The sequence below is a fragment of the Crinia signifera genome, chromosome 4, assembly GCF_055691185.1.
Source record: "Crinia signifera chromosome 4, ASM5569118v1, whole genome shotgun sequence".
In the NCBI taxonomy this organism is placed as follows: Eukaryota; Metazoa; Chordata; class Amphibia; order Anura; family Myobatrachidae; genus Crinia; species Crinia signifera.
The window spans coordinates 11,491,604-11,507,695 of NC_139220.1; the positions used below are offsets into that span (position 1 = coordinate 11,491,604).

At 46.9% G+C, this 16,092-nt stretch overlaps 1 protein-coding gene across 3 annotated transcripts in view; it reads left to right on the plus strand.

The window, feature by feature from the left end:
• The window catches only part of INTS13 (integrator complex subunit 13), a 21,012-nt gene extending 13,003 nt beyond the window's left edge, over positions 1–8,009 (plus strand). For all 3 annotated transcript variants that reach the window (XM_083181090.1, XM_083181089.1, XM_083181091.1), the window contains 8 exons: positions 1,270–1,359; positions 1,452–1,630; positions 5,289–5,459; positions 5,549–5,703; positions 5,786–6,016; positions 6,874–7,013; positions 7,175–7,310; positions 7,727–8,009. In XM_083181090.1, the coding sequence (XP_083037216.1) occupies positions 1,270–1,359; positions 1,452–1,630; positions 5,289–5,459; positions 5,549–5,703; positions 5,786–6,016; positions 6,874–7,013; positions 7,175–7,310; positions 7,727–7,766 (1,142 nt within the window). In that variant the 3' untranslated portion in view covers positions 7,767–8,009. The remainder of the gene's footprint in view (positions 1–1,269; positions 1,360–1,451; positions 1,631–5,288; positions 5,460–5,548; positions 5,704–5,785; positions 6,017–6,873; positions 7,014–7,174; positions 7,311–7,726) is intronic.
• The last annotated feature ends 8,083 nt before the right edge of the window (positions 8,010–16,092 follow it).

Genomic DNA, 16,092 nt, shown 5'->3' on the forward strand with positions numbered 1-16,092 from the left:
ACGTGTCTGCAGATGGGGTTGTCTGGGTGGGGGCGTGTCTGCAGATAGGTCTGCCTGGGCGGGGTGGTGCTGCCTAGGCGGGGGTGTGTCTGCATATGGGGCTGCCTGGGTAGGGGCGGTGCTGCCTAGGTGGGGGCATGTTTGCAGATGGGGCTGCCTGGGTGGGGGCGTGTTTGCAGACAGGGTTGCCTGGGAGTGATCTCTACTATAGCTCCTGACCAGACTCAGGTTGTGCTAAGCCCATTGGTGTAGAGATTTGCACTCCATGACCGCTACATTTGCTGCCTTGGGCGTCCAATGGCAGAGAGAGAAACTGTGGGCTTTGGGAAAGTCCTATCACACTTAGCATTATAATTGAAATGAAGAAATGTACAAGTGTGGGTGTTGCCCATAGCAGCCAATGGGCTTCTACCTATCATTATATAGAATGTGCGTGGGAGGAGCTGAACCCATCCGTTAAGGTTTCACGTCTCTGATTGCGCAGCTGTAGGAGGGGAACAGTCCAGTCAGAGAGGCCGATTGCTGCCAGGAAATTGCCCACTTCTGCGGTCATCTCCCCGGGCCGCCTGAAATAAGCGAGGGGCACCTCCTGCATAGCGTTCGGAAGCAGCGGGTGGTGGCACGCAGGTTTATTAAATTCGCCTTAAGTGTATTACAAGAAAAGAACCTTCAGAGCCCTTCCATTGCTGAGCGCATGGAAAGTGATTCTGTATAGCTAACTGCAGGAAAGCAGCGTGCGTCCTTTATTCTAGTCCTATTCTCGGCTTGCTATTGGCTGGGCGCACTTTTTAGGGGTCACCATTAATGACCCTGATTGTTCGATATGCTCTGTAAGCAATCTCAGTGTTGACAGTCCTTATAGAGATGCCATAATGTCGGCCGATCAAATTTTGACAACCATATTGTCAACACTGGCGGTGTCAACTGCCGGTTAGGTGCATAATGTCAGCAGACAAATTTAACCCCAGTCTTGGCATTTTGACATTCAACTTAATGGTGTTAACCTTTATCCAGAGATGTTCCATCAATTAAATCTGGAGACTATTCATACAAAGCCCCTCCTAGATAACGATCCCCTGCCGGGTGGTAACATTGCCTGTGATTATTAGCCATTGCTGAGAACATACCATCATTGTACAGAACAGTGATTAATGTTTGTGACACGCTTCATCGTCATCTCGCAGAGAAGCTGTAAAACCATGAATGTTAGTTGCAAGTCTTTTTATTACAATGATATTTTACAATGAATATATTTTGTTACCCCCATAGAATTGCACTATTGTATCGGGGCTTTCCGGATATCTCCCGTAGACGTGAACAGCCGCCCGTCCTCCTGCCTCACCAACTTCCTTCTAAATGGTGAGAACTCTCCGTGAGTGTGAGCCGGCTGTCCGACCTGTCCGTAGTACTGATGTCAGTCACTTAGGGTCCCTGGTTCCGTCCTCTCGTAGGTCGCTCGGTGCTGCTGGAGCAGCCTCGGAAGTCCGGATCGAAGGTCATCAGCCACATGCTGAGCAGTCACGGAGGGGAGATCTTCCTGCATGCGCTCAGCAGCTCCCGCTCCATATTGGAGGACCCCCCGTCAATAAGTGAGGGCTGCGGAGGGAGGGTGACCGATTACAGGATTACGGTAAGCGCTCAATCCAATAATGGAAGACCCAATGATGAACACCCTTTATATTTGTATAGACCCCTGTATATAAAGAGTGACCGCCTCGGTCACCTATATCCTGTTACTGTAGTTATGGATATTTGAAGTCACCGCGGATCTTATATCGGTGACTTCAGATATCAGGAGTGATGGAAATGTTTCATATTTATATTGTTTAATCCACATTTTCATGTGAATGAAGTCTCCTCCATTCAATGTTTTTTTTTTTCAAATATGTATTTCGATACATAACATGTCAAAATCGGGTAGCAGCTGATTTTCTGACAGTTGGGATCCTGGCGGTCACAATGCCGATGCCAAAATCCCTATTGTTCCGCTGCCTGACAGTCGCAATCTCGACCAACAGGGGGCTATTCTTCATCGTGGGGGGGGTCTTTTTTTGTAAACCCCCCCCCCCCCCCCCCTGTTGGCATAGTGGCGACCAGGATTCTGATATCAGCATACTGACCGTCTGGATCCCAGACATCGACAAATTTGGTGACAGTCGGGAGTCCAGCAGTCACTATACCTACATCGGAATCCCTACTGATAAATGCCTGAAAGTCAGGATCCCGGATTACAGGGGTTTATTCTCACCCTGTCCACAACCCCATAGATCCTGCGCTTGCCCCCGATAGAGTACTGGCCGTCAGGATTCCGATGTCTGTATACTGACCGTCAGAATCCCGACTGTTGGGCCGGCATACTACATCCTGACATCATACTGAACCCTTTCACATAATTCTGCATTCATATTCTAGAACCGCTCCTAGGCTCTACTGCCACCTAGTGACTGAAGTTGTAGTTTACTTTTGTTCTGTTGAATAACTGATGACATATATCTGATATTATTTATTTATTTATTTATTAACAGTTATTTATATAGCGCACACAGATTCCGCAGCGCTTTACAGAGGATATTTGAACATTCACATCAGTCCCTGCCCCAGTGGAGCTTACAATCTATATTCCCTACCACATGTACACACACACACAGACATTCTAGGGTTAATTTGTTGGGAGCCAATTAACCTACAAGTATATTTTTGGATTGTGGGAGGAAACCGGAGTACCCGGAGTAAACCCATGCAGCGCTGTGAGGCAGTAATGCTAAACATTACACCATCCGTACTGCCCCGTATATATATATAACACATGGTGGGATAGAACCCATGACCTCAGCGCTGTGAGGCAGTAATGTAACCATTACACCATCCGTACTGCCCCGTATATATAACACATGGTGGGGATAGAACCCATAACCTCAGCGCTGTGAGGCAGTAATGCTAACCATTACACCGTCCGTACTGCCCTGTATATATAACACATGCTGGGGATAGAACCCATGACCTCAGCGCTGTAAAGCAGTAATGTAACCATTACACCATCCATACTGCCCCGTATATATAACACATGGTGGGGATAGAACCCATGACCTCAGTGATGTGAGGCAGTAATGCTAACCATTACACCGTCCATACTGCCCCGTATATATAACACATAGTGGGGATAGAACCCATGACCTCAGTGCTGTGAGGCAGTAATGTAACCATTACACCATCCGTACTGCCCCGTATATATGGTGGGGATAGAACCCACATGGTGGGGATAGAACCCATGACCTCAGTGCGGTGAGGCAGTAATGCTAACCATTACACCGTCCGTACTGCCCCGTATATATAACACATGGTGGGGATAGAACCCATGACCTCAGCGCTGTGAGGCAGTAATGCTAACCATTACACCATCCGTACTGCCCCGTATATATAACACATGGTGGGGATAGAACCCATGACCTCAGTGCTGTGAGGCAGTAATGCTATAACCATTACACCATCCGTACTGCCCAGTATATATAACACATGATGGGAATAGAACCCATGACCTCAGCGCTGTGAGGCAGTAATGTAACCATTACACCATCCGTACTGCCCCGTATATATATAACACATGGTGGGGATAGAACCCATGACCTCAGCGCTGTAAAGCAGTAATGCTAACCATTATACTGCCCCGTATATATAACACATGCTGGGGATAGAACCCATGACCTCAGCGCTGTAAAGCAGTAATGTAACCATTACACCATCCGTACTGCCCCGTATATATAACACATGGTGGGGATAGAACCCATGACCTCAGTGATGTGAGGCAGTAATGCTAACCATTACACCATCCGTACTGCCCCGTATATATAACACATAGTGGGGATAGAACCCATGACCTCAGTGCTGTGAGGCAGTAATGTAACCATTACACCATCCGTACTGCCCCGTATATATAACACATGGTGGGGATAGAACCCATGACCTCAGTGCGGTGAGGCAGTAATGTAACCATTACACCATCCGTACTGCCCCGTGTATATATAACACATGGTGGTAATGGAACCCATGACCTCAGTGCTGTGAGGCAGTAATGCTAACCATTACACCATCCGTACTGCCCCGTATATATAACACATGGTGGGGATAGAACCCATGACCTCAGTGCTGTGAGGCAGTAATGTAACCATTACACCATCCGTACTGCCCCGTATATATAACACATGGTGGGGATAGAACCCATGACCTCAGCGCTGTGAGGCAGTAATGTAACCATTACACCGTCCGTACTGCCCCGTATATATAACACATGGTGGGGATAGAACCCATGACCTCAGCGCTGTGAGGCAGTAATGCTAACCATTGCACCATCCGTACTACCCCGTATATATAACACATAGTGGGGATAGAACCCATGACCTCAGTGCTGTGAGGCAGTAATGCTAACCATTACACCATCTGTACTGCCCTATGATATGAAACCAGCTGCCTGATAAGTTTCCTTCAGAATAAAGGACAAGACCCTAGGCTGCATAGCTAGCAAAATAAACTGTCCCGGATCAGTCTGTCTTATCCCAGGATTTATTCTCCTTTCAGGTAATGATTTGATTACAGGAGGCTTAGAACCCGACACTTCTGTAGTCCGTAGGATGGCACAGGGAAGGGGGTGCAGGCAATGTACCTGGGGTGATGATCACTGTGTAAAATGAGGTCTGATAGTGCTATTTGGTCCTAGAAGGCTCGTTACAGGGTTGGTAAAATGGGGATGCGGTAATTTGGTCTACAGCATGATGGTCGACAGTCATTAGGTCTACATGGTTCTAGTTCGACAGGTCATTAGTTCAACAGTGTCTAGGTCGACAGTCAAAAGGTCGACATGGGGTTTTTCACTGTTTTTTAAGCCGACATGTGCAGACATTCTGTAGTTCATTCCCTACCATCCATTAGGGCGTGGTGGGAGAATAAAACGCTCGGCACCGTGCCCGATGCATTGCGAGGGAATGCGGTGCACTTTCAACTGTGTCCACGTCAACTGTGTTGACATTCAGGTCAAAAAAACAGTGAAAAACCCCATGTCGAACTAATGACCTTTCGACCTAGAACCATGTCGACCTTTTCCTATGTTGACCTAATGACAGTCGACCATCATGCTGATCCCAACCCGTGAAATGTGCAGTGTACAGGTCTATGTTAGAACATAAAACAAGTCATCCTGTTCTGCAGTTTTAGTTCCATTTGGCAAATGAGAGGTTAATTATGTTATTTCCGATGGTGTCACTGTATACAATTATTGTCTCCTTCGTGTGTGATAGGACTTCGGGGAGTTCATGAGAGAGAACCGGCTGATGCCCTTCCTCGATACCGACTACAAGATGGACGTCACGGAGGATGTTCCCCTGGAGAGAGCGAAGTCCCAGCTGGAGAAGCACACCCGATACTGGCCCATGATTATCTCGCAGACCACCATCTTCAACATGCAGGCCGTACGTATGCCCTGTGGTTATTACACACCGCCCCGCCGTTGGCCGAGCAGGACCAATAGTGACCCTCTTTTCCTCCGTCCCACCCGCAGGTGGTGCCTCTCGCCAGTGTCATTGTCAAGGAGACTCTCACAGAGGACGATGTGCTGAACTGTCAGAAGACCATCTACAATCTGGTGGATATGGAGAGGAAGAATGACCCGCTGCCCATTTCTACAGCGGGCACCCGGGGCAAAGGGCCGAAGAGGTAGTTATCCTGATGCTTGTTTGGTATGAGTGTGATCATGGTCCGGGTATTGTGACCCCGGCCTCCTCTCTGACCTTGACAGGGACGAGCAGTACCGGATAATGTGGAACGAGCTTGAGACCCTGGTGCGAGCCCACATCAACAGCTCGGACAAGCACCAGCGAGTGATGGAGTGTCTCATGGCATGTCGCAGCAAGCCTCCCGAGGAGGAAGAGCGCAAGAAGCGAGGCCGGAAGAGAGAGGACAAGGAGGACAAGTCGGACAAAGCTGCGAAGGACTATGAGCACGACAAGAAGTGGACAGAGTCCGAGAGGTGAGACATCTGCCTTCGCTCCTCAATGTGCTCTAATCTAGGATCTGACACAAAGTCTTCCATCTAATGGCTGCATAATGCGCTACCAGGAGTCCCGCGAGGACCTTTTATTTAAATTCGGAGTCACAAATGGCCACGGGTGTATTTGCGGTTCTTGGCTTGCCCAAGAACGGTGTGAACCTGCCAGTTAGACTTTGTGTTAAAATCTTAATTGTTGCCTTAAACAAATAGCTTGTATAACAGGGATGCTCAACCTACCTTGTGTTGTGGAACTACACATCCCAGCATGCCCTGCCACAATTTTAGCTTTCTCTAATAGCAAAACCGTGGCAGAGCACGCTGGGAAGTGTAGTTGCACAATGTGGAGCACCCCTGCTTGAGTGTATATAATAAGAGGAAGCTCGTCACCCTTGTGGGAACATAATCATTGGAATGATCCGTCACCCTGGGGGTACCTTTGCTTGACTCAGTGGGGTACATTCAATGCCCCATGGCAGTGCTTATTGCTCGCCATTACAGCTCGCGGGTCAGTATTACACTGACCCCCTGCACTCGCAGTTTTCACCTCGCTGGGTTTTCCCAGCGAGGTGGAACCTGCGAGTGCGGCTGTCAAAACTGCGAGGGTCGCCAACTAAATGCAGCGGGCTCCCCTGGATTGTAGAATAGTGCAAGCGGCCTGCTAAGGGGTTAGACGGCAAGGATGGGTTGTTTTCTGCGATCCTCATCAAAAACAATCCACCCTCGCCGCAGAAACCCCCTTGACGGCAGCATTGAATACTGCTCGGTACGTCAGGGCTTTTGGAAGGTATGGAGGCAATTCCTCAAACATTCTAAAATCAGCTATTTATTCACTGCAGGATGAAATCTTCGGTAGACCGGGAAAAGGAGGATCTTACCGAGGTGGAGGTTATAAAGGACTCTCCGGATTCTCCAGAGCCCCCCAATAAGAAACCTCACATAGCCGTGGAGGATGTGACGCCGGTAGAGAAGGCTAAAGGTTAGTACCAGCCCAAGCATTGCGCTGTATGGCCAACGTGACTGCTAGGTGTGTGCGTGCAATGTCAGTGAGCGTCCAGCAGAGGGCACCTCTGTCTGACCTTTTCACTTCGTTAGTGTCGTGTCCTGCTCTCCTGACTAACATCCGATGTCCTCACACAGGTCCCATGTCCCTGCTGTCACTTTGGAGCACCAAAATCAACACGGCGAATTCCAGGAAACACCAAGAATTTGTTGGGCGCCTGAACTCCATCAATAACAAGGCCGAATTGTACCAGCACCTGAAAGAGGAGAACGGGTGAGTGTGACGACCAGGGATATGGACCCAACGTCCAGCACCCTGTAGACTCATCAGACCTATTATCTGCTTAATACATTCTCCTTAAATTCGGGATTTCAAAAATCTGGTGGGACTCACATCTTAAACATACCGTGTAGTCTATGCCCCTCCCACCTTCATATAGGAGGGGTATATTTAAAAAGTGTTGTTTATGCCCTGACTACCTTCATATGGGCGGAACCTATTGAAAAAAACAGTTGTTTGAAATGCCACTCCCATATGAAGCATAAACAGTGTCTATACTCCTCCCACCTTCATAGGGGAGTGGCATAAATAAAATAAATCCCCAACTCCTGAATAATAAAGCTAATCGGATTTGTGGCGTTGTGACCCCTCTTACTTCTGTCCTCCTCTTCTCTCTCGGTCTCCTGTAGGTCGGACGTCTTAGAGAACGGTAAAGCCGGCAGACAGTGATTGATCCCGATCTCCGTCACTTCCGCCATCTGTACAGACTTGATGAACTGATTTTTTTACTCTTTTGACCTCTTTATAGCATTTTATATTAACTATATATAAAGAGGCTTCTGGAATATTCTTATTTTTAATAAGCCGGGGGAAAAGAAATCACATTGGTTTCTTTATATTACCTTCTGGCGAACTTTCCCTTTTTAAGACCGATTTAATAAAGGATTTTTTTTTTCCCCTTTCAAAAGAAAATGTTTATAATCTTCCTGTTATTTGTGGAGTGCGACGCGTTGCGCCTGCCCTTATAGGGTCTCTGCTGTTCTACCTTACAGCAATGTTTCCCCAACGCGGTACATGAGGCCGTCCAGGTTTTTAGGGTATCTGCGCTTAAGCACAGGGATAGCCCTAGAACCTGTGCCTTGAGGATGTGGGAACCTCTGTTCTAGCGGATGCTAAATAATGGACGTTGTGAGTCCGTCGCACAAGGTGCTTTGTTGTGTTAAAGACCAAAGTAGGAAATCGGGTCAACCAGCTGCAAGACTGCTATACGAAGGGGCCCATTTATTAGGGATTCCATATACAATGCGATATGGGTGGTGTCCTACCTGCCAGGTATATATGCGATCCCATTTGTGGTATGCAGGAATCTATCTCTGCGATCCGCGCTGCCGCCTCCTGGTGGGGGGGGGGAGAGAGTAGCCATTTTCAAATGGTGGTAACTACAGGGGCCAATATTGGTGGATCCCTGCTGCGGTCCCGCCTTTGTACATCCGGGGAGGTACTTGCTATTTGCGGCATCAGCCAATGGAAGACGTGTTCTCCTGTATATGTCAGGATCTCTGCGCTCCCGTTTTATATAGACAACAAGCAAAGAAATATCATATCTTCAATGATTTACTAATTATTCACCACAAACCTTTATATTGTGTATATACTGGATCTAGCAAAATGACTCTAACTAGCAACCAAACCAGACGCTCCTACTGTTGTCCGTGAAGGCGCACTAATAGTGGGTATACACTGGCTGATAAATCAGCTGTTCGATTACTGATATCGCTGGTCCGTCAGTCAGTGTGCACCGGCAAGAAGCCAGAACAACGTTGATGATAGACTTATCGCTTCAGCAGTCCAACACAGCCACTGGCCTAAATATCTAAGGATGAATCGATGCTTCGCGATGTGTGTATGGGCGATCCGCCGACCACACGTACACCCGTACCACAAGTTTGTGGTGATTGACAGCTCAACTTGGCAGGTGGCCCCTAAGATACAGTATATATGCACCCAGGCCACAGTACATTAGAACAGTCTATATCTACATTGGCCTGAGGATATTTCATGTGTCAGGACAATATTTGCGCAGGGAAGGCAGCCGTTACTTGATGTTCATGATTAAGACACATTATTCATCCCCGCAGCTCATTAAAGAAGACGAGCTGTAATTTTGTACAATGGCAATCACTGGAAATAAGCCACCTACATGAGTTACTGCAAGTGTCTGCTGCGGTTGTGTCAGGTGACCGCGCGGCGCGTACAGGAACTTATCCCGAGTCCTGGATGCTGCTTAATTACTTTCCGTGTAACCAGCTCTTCCCTATATGGCAGGGATGGGGAACCTTCGACCCTCCAGCTGTTGTTGAACTACACATCCCAGCATGCCCTGCAACAGTTTTAATAAGCCAAATAGCAAAGCAGAGCATGCTGGGATGCGCAGTTCAACAATAGCTGGGGGGCTGAAGGTTCCCTGCTATATGGTATCCGTGATAGGCGGAATGGGTAATGCTAAGATTCCATATATTCTAGCGGTCGGTCACCATACGCAGAAGAACATTTTAAACAGATTTCAATTAGTTGCTATGAGCAACACCATTACAAATATTTAAAAGCTTTATGGTGCCGTACTGAGTGCTTGATGGCATGCGAGGCTATATTGGTGAGGTAAGGGTATAGGATGGCATGCAAGGCTCTATTGGTGAGGTAAGGGTATAGGATGGCATGTGAGGCTATATTGGTGAGGTAAGGGTATAGGATGGCATGTGAGGCTATATTTGTGAGGTAAGGGTATATGATGGCATGTGAGGCTATATTGGTGAGGTAAGGGTATAGGATGGCATGTGAGGCTATATTGGTGAGGTAAGGGTATAGGATGGCATGTGAGGCTATATTGGTGAGGTAAGGGTATATGATGGCATGCGAGGCTCTATTGGTGAGGTAAGGGTATAGGATGGCATGTGAGGCTATATTGGTGAGGTAAGGGTATAGGATGGCATATGAGGCTATATTGGTGAGGTAAGGGTATAGGATGGCATGCAAGGCTCTATTGGTGAGGTAAGGGTATATGATGGCATGTGAGACTATATTGGCGAGGTAAGTGTATATGATGGCATGTGAGGCTATATTGGTGAGGTAAGGGTATAGGATGGCATGTGAGGCTATATTGGCTAGGTAATGGTATAGGATGGCATATGAGGCTATATTGGTGAGGTAAGGGTATATGATGGCATGTGAGGCTATATTGGTGAGGTAAGGGTATAGGATGGCATGTGAGGCTATATTGGTGAGGTAAGGGTATAGGATGGCATATGAGGCTATATTGGTGAGGTAAGGGTATAGGATGGCATGTGAGACTCTATTGGTGAGGTAAGGGTATAGGATGGCATGTGAGGCTCTATTGGTGAGGTAAGGGTATATGATGGCATGTGAGGCTCTATTGGTGAGGTAAGGGTATAGGATGGCATGTGAGGCTCTATTGGCGAGGTAAGGGTATATGATGGCATGTGAGGCTCTATTGGTGAGGTAAGGGTATATGATGGAATGTGAGGGTCCCAATAACTGTTAGGTCCAATAAGTTATACTCCCACTGCGCCAGTGATATTTCTCAATTCTTGTCTGTTAAAGCCACTATTGGTGACCACCATTCTACATGCCAAATTAGCCACCAGGGTGCGCTGTTTCACAGTAGTCCACTTAATTGTACATGTTATTATTATTATAATTTTATTTATAAGGCGCCACAAGTGTTTCGCTGCGGTCCCACCTTTGTACATCCGCAGAACTTGTCTAATGCATTAGTGTCCCGGTTTAATAGGACAGTATGGTACCGTAATTCTAGATCTATCAGCCAATGGAAGACGTGTTCTCCTGTATATGTCAGGATCTCTGCACTCCCGTTTTATATAGACAACAAGCAAAGAAATATCATATCTTCAATGATTTACTAATTATTCACCACAAACCTTTATATTGTGTATATGCTGGATCTAGCAAAATGACTCTAACTAGCAACCAAACCAGACGCTCCTACTGTTGTCCGTGAAGGCGCACTAATAGTGGGTATACACTGGCTGATAAATCAGCTGTTCGATTACTGATATCGCTGGTCCGTCAGTCAGTGTGCACCGGCAAGAAGCCAGAACAACGTTGATGATAGACTTATCGCTTCAGCAGTCCAACACAGCCACTGGCCTAAATATCTAAGGATGAATCGATGCTTCGCGATGTGTGTATGGGCGATCCGCCGACCACACGTACACCCGTACCACAAGTTTGTGGTGATTGACAGCTCAACTTGGCAGGTGGCCCCTAAGATACAGTATATATGCACCCAGGCCACAGTACATTAGAACAGTCTATATCTACATTGGCCTGAGGATATTTCATGTGTCAGGACAATATTTGCGCAGGGAAGGCAGCCGTTACTTGATGTTCATGATTAAGACACATTATTCATCCCCGCAGCTCATTAAAGAAGACGAGCTGTAATTCTGTACAATGGCAATCACTGGAAATAAGCCACCTACATGAGTTACTGCAAGTGTCTGCTGCGGTTGTGTCAGGTGACTGCGCGGCGCGTACAGGAACTTATCCCGAGTCCTGGATGCTGCTTAATTACTTTCCGTGTAACCAGCTCTTCCATATATGGCAGGGATGGGGAACCTTCGACCCTCCAGCTGTTGTTGAACTACACTTCCCAGCATGCCCTGCAACAGTTTTAATATGGCCAAATAGCAAAGCAGGGCATGCTGGGATGCGCAGTTCAACAATAGCTGGGGGCTGAAAGTTCCCTGCTATATGGTATCAGTGACAGGTGGAATGGGTAATGCTAAGATTCCATATATTCTAGCGGTCGGTCACCATACGCAGAAGAACATTTTAAACAGATTTCAATTGGTTGCTATAAGCAACACCATTACAAATATTTAAAAGCTTTATGGTGCAGTACTGAGTGCTTGATGGCATGCGAGGCTATATTGGTGAGGTAAGGGTATATGATGGCATGCGAGGCTATATTGGCGATGTAAGGGTATAGGATGGCATGTGAGGCTCTATTGGTGAGGTAAGGGTATAGGATGGCATGTGAGGCTCTATTGGTGAGGTAAGAGTATAGGATGGCATGTGAGACTATTTTGGTGAGGTAAGGGTATAGGATGGCATGTGAGGCTATATTGGCGATGTAAGGGTATAGGATGGCATGTGAGGCTATATTGGCGAGGTAAGGGTATAGGATGGCATGTGAGGCTATATTGGTGAGGTAAGAGTAAAGGATGGCATGTGAGACTATTTTGGTGAGGTAAGGGTATAGGATGGCATGTGAGGCTATATTGGCGATGTAAGGGTATAGGATGGCATGTGAGGCTATATTGGCGAGGTAAGGGTATAGGATGGCATGTGAGGCTATATTGGTGAGGTAAGGGTATAGGATGGCATGTGAGGCTATATTGGCGAGGTAAGGGTATAGGATGGCATGTGAGGCTATATTGGCGAGGTAAGGGTATAGGATGGCACGTGAGGCTATATTAGTGAGGTAAGGGTATAGGATGGCATGTGAGGCTCTATTGGCGATGTACGGGTATAGGATGGCATGTGAGGCTTTATTGGAGAGGTAAGGGTATAGGATGGCATGTGAGACTATTTTGGTGAGGTAAGGGTATAGGATGGCATGTGAGGCTATATTGGTGAGGTAAGAGTATAGGATGGCATGTGAGACTATTTTGGTGAGGTAAGGGTATAGGATGGCATGTGAGACTATTGGTAAGGTAAGGGTATAGGATGGCATGTGAGGCTATATTGGCGATGTAAGGGTATAGGATGGCATGTGAGGCTCTATTGGCGATGTACGGGTATAGGATGGCATGTGAGGCTATATTGGTGAGGTAAGGGTATAAGATGGCATGTGAGGCTATATTGGTGAGGTATGGCTATAGGATGGCATGTGAGGCTATATTGGTGAGGTAAGGGTATAGGATGGCATGTGAGGCTATATTGGTGAGGTAAGGGTATAGGATGGCACGTGGCTATATTGGCGAGGTAAGGGTATAGGATGGCACGTGAGGCTATATTGGTGAGGTAAGGGTATAGGATGGCACGTGAGGCTATATTGGTGAGGTAAGGGTATAGGATGGCATGTGAGGCTATATTGGTGAGGTAAGGGTATAGGATGGCATGTGAGGCTATATTGGTGAGGTAAGGGTATAGGATGGCACGTGGCTATATTGGCGAGGTAAGGGTATATGATGGCATGTGAGACTATTGGTGAAGTTAGGGTATATGATGGCATGTGAGGCTATATTGGCGAGGTAAGGGTATAGGATGGCATGTGAGGCTATATTGGTGAGGTAAGGGTATATGATGGCATGTGAGGCTATATTGGTGAGGTAAGGGTATAGGATGGCATGTGAGGCTATATTGGTGAGGTAACGGTATATGATGACGTGTGAGGTTATTTTGGTGCTGTTCGGGTATAGGATGGCATGTGAGGCTATATTGGTGAGGTAAGGGTATAGGATGGCATGTGAGGCTATATTGGTGAGGTAAGGGTATAGGATGGCACGTGGCTATATTGGCAAGGTAAGGGTATAGGATGGCACGTGAGGCTATATTGGTGAGGTAAGGGTATAGGAAGGCACGTGAGGCTATATTAGTGAGGTAAGGGTATATGATGGCATGCAAGGCTATATTGGTGAGGTAAGGGTATAGGATGGCATGTGAGGCTATATTGGCGAGGTAAGGGTATATGATGGCATGTGAGACTATTGGTGAAGTAAGGGTATAGGATGGCATGTGAGGCTATATTGGCGAGGTAAGGGTATAGGATGGCATGTGAGGCTATATTGGTGAGGTAAGGGTATATGATGGCATGTGAGGCTATATTGGTGAGGTAAGGGTATAGGATGGCATGTGAGGCTATATTGGTGAGGTAACGGTATATGATGACGTGTGAGGTTATTTTGGTGCTGTTCGGGTATAGGATGGCATGTGAGGCTATATTGGCGATGTAACGGTATAGGATGGCATATGAGGCTATATTGGCGAGGTAAGGGTATATGATGGCATGTGAGACTATTGGTGTGGTAAGGGTATAGGATGGCATGTGGTGCTATATTGGTGAGGTAAGGGTATAGGATGGCATATAAGGCTATATTGGTGAGGTAAGGGTATAGGATGGCATATGAGGCTATATTGGCGAGGTAAGCGTATAGGATGGCATGCAAGGCTATATTGGTGAGGTAAGGGTATAGGATGGCATATAAGGCTATATTGGCGAGGTAAGGGTATAGGATCGCATGTGAGGCTATATTGGTGAGGTAAGGGTATAGGATGGCATGTGAGGCTATATTGGTGAGGTAAGGGTATAGGATGGCATGTGGCTATATTGGTGAGGTAAGGGTATAGGATGGCATGTGAGGCTATATTGGTGAGGTAAGGGTATAGGATGGCATGTGGTGCTATATTGGTGAGGTAAGGGTATAGGATGGCATGTGAGGCTATATTGGTGAGGTAAGGGTATAGGATGGCATGCAAGGCTATATTGGTGAGGTAAGGCTATAGGATGGCATGTGGTGCTAGATTGGTGAGGTAAGGGTATAGGATGGCATGTGAGACTATATTGGCGAGGTAAGGCTATAGGATGGCATGTGAGGCTCTATTGGTGAGGTAAGGGTATAGGATGGCATGTGAGGCTATATTGGTGAGGTAAGGGTATAGGATGGCATGTGAGGCTATATTGGTGAGGTAAGGGTATAGGATGGCATGTGAGGCTATATTGGTGAGGTAAGGGTATATGATGGCATGTGAGGCTATATTGGTGAGGTAAGGGTATAGGATGGCATATGAGGCTATATTGGTGAGGTAAGGCTATAGGATGGCATGTGGTGCTAGATTGGTGAGGTAAGGGTATAGGATGGCATGTGAGACTATATTGGCGAGGTAAGGCTATAGGATGGCATGTGAGGCTCTATTGGTGTGGTAAGGGTATAGAATGGCATGTGAGACTATATTGGCGAGTTAAGGCTATAGGATGGCATTTGAGGCTATATTGGTGAGGTAAGGGTATAGGATGGCATGTGAGTCTATTGGCGAGGTAAGGGTATAGGATGGCATGTGAGACTCTATTGGTGAGGTAAGGGTATAGGATGGCATGTGAGTCTCTATTGGCGAGGTAGGGGTATATGATGGCATGTGAGACTCTATTGGTGTGGTAAGGGTATAGGATGGCATGTGAGGCTATATTGGTGAGGTAAGGGTATAGGATGGCATGTGAGGCTATATTGGTGAGGTAAGGGTATAGGATGGCATGTGAGACTATATTGGTGAGGTAAGGGTATAGGATGGCATGTGAGGCTATATTGGTGAGGTAAGGGTATAGGATGGCATGTGGCTATATTGGTGAGGTAAGGGTATAGGATGGCATGTGAGTCTCTATTGGTGAGGTAAGGGTATAGGATGGCATGTGAGTCTCTATTGGCGAGGTAAGGGTAAATGATGGCATGTGAGACTCTATTGGTGAGGTAAGGGTATAGGATGGAATGTGAGGCTATATTGGCGAGGTAAGGGTATAGGATGGCATGTGGTGCTATATTGGTGAGGTAAGGCTATAGGATGGCATGTGGTGCTATATTGGTGAGGTAAGGGTATAGGATGGCATGTGAGTCTTTATTGGCGAGGTAAGGGTATATGATGGCATGTGAGACTCTATTGGTGAGGTAAGGGTATATAATGGAATGTGAGGGTCCCAATAACTGCTTGGTCCAATAAGTTATACTCCCACTGCGCCAGTGATATTTCTCAATTCTTGTCTGTTCAAGCCACTATTGGTGACCACCATTCTACATGCCAAATTAGCCACCAGGGTGCGCTGTTTCACAGTAGTCCACTTAATTGTACATGTTAGCCATTGGTAGACATCCTACAGATCTGTTCTATACATGTCTACCCATGACTCTGTGGGGGGTGAGGGTGAGGGGTGGTGGTGAAGGACTCTACAACATATTAAGTTATTAATTTGTACAGTACTATCGGGATTTTGAGTAAGAATTGGATAATTGATCTCAAATTG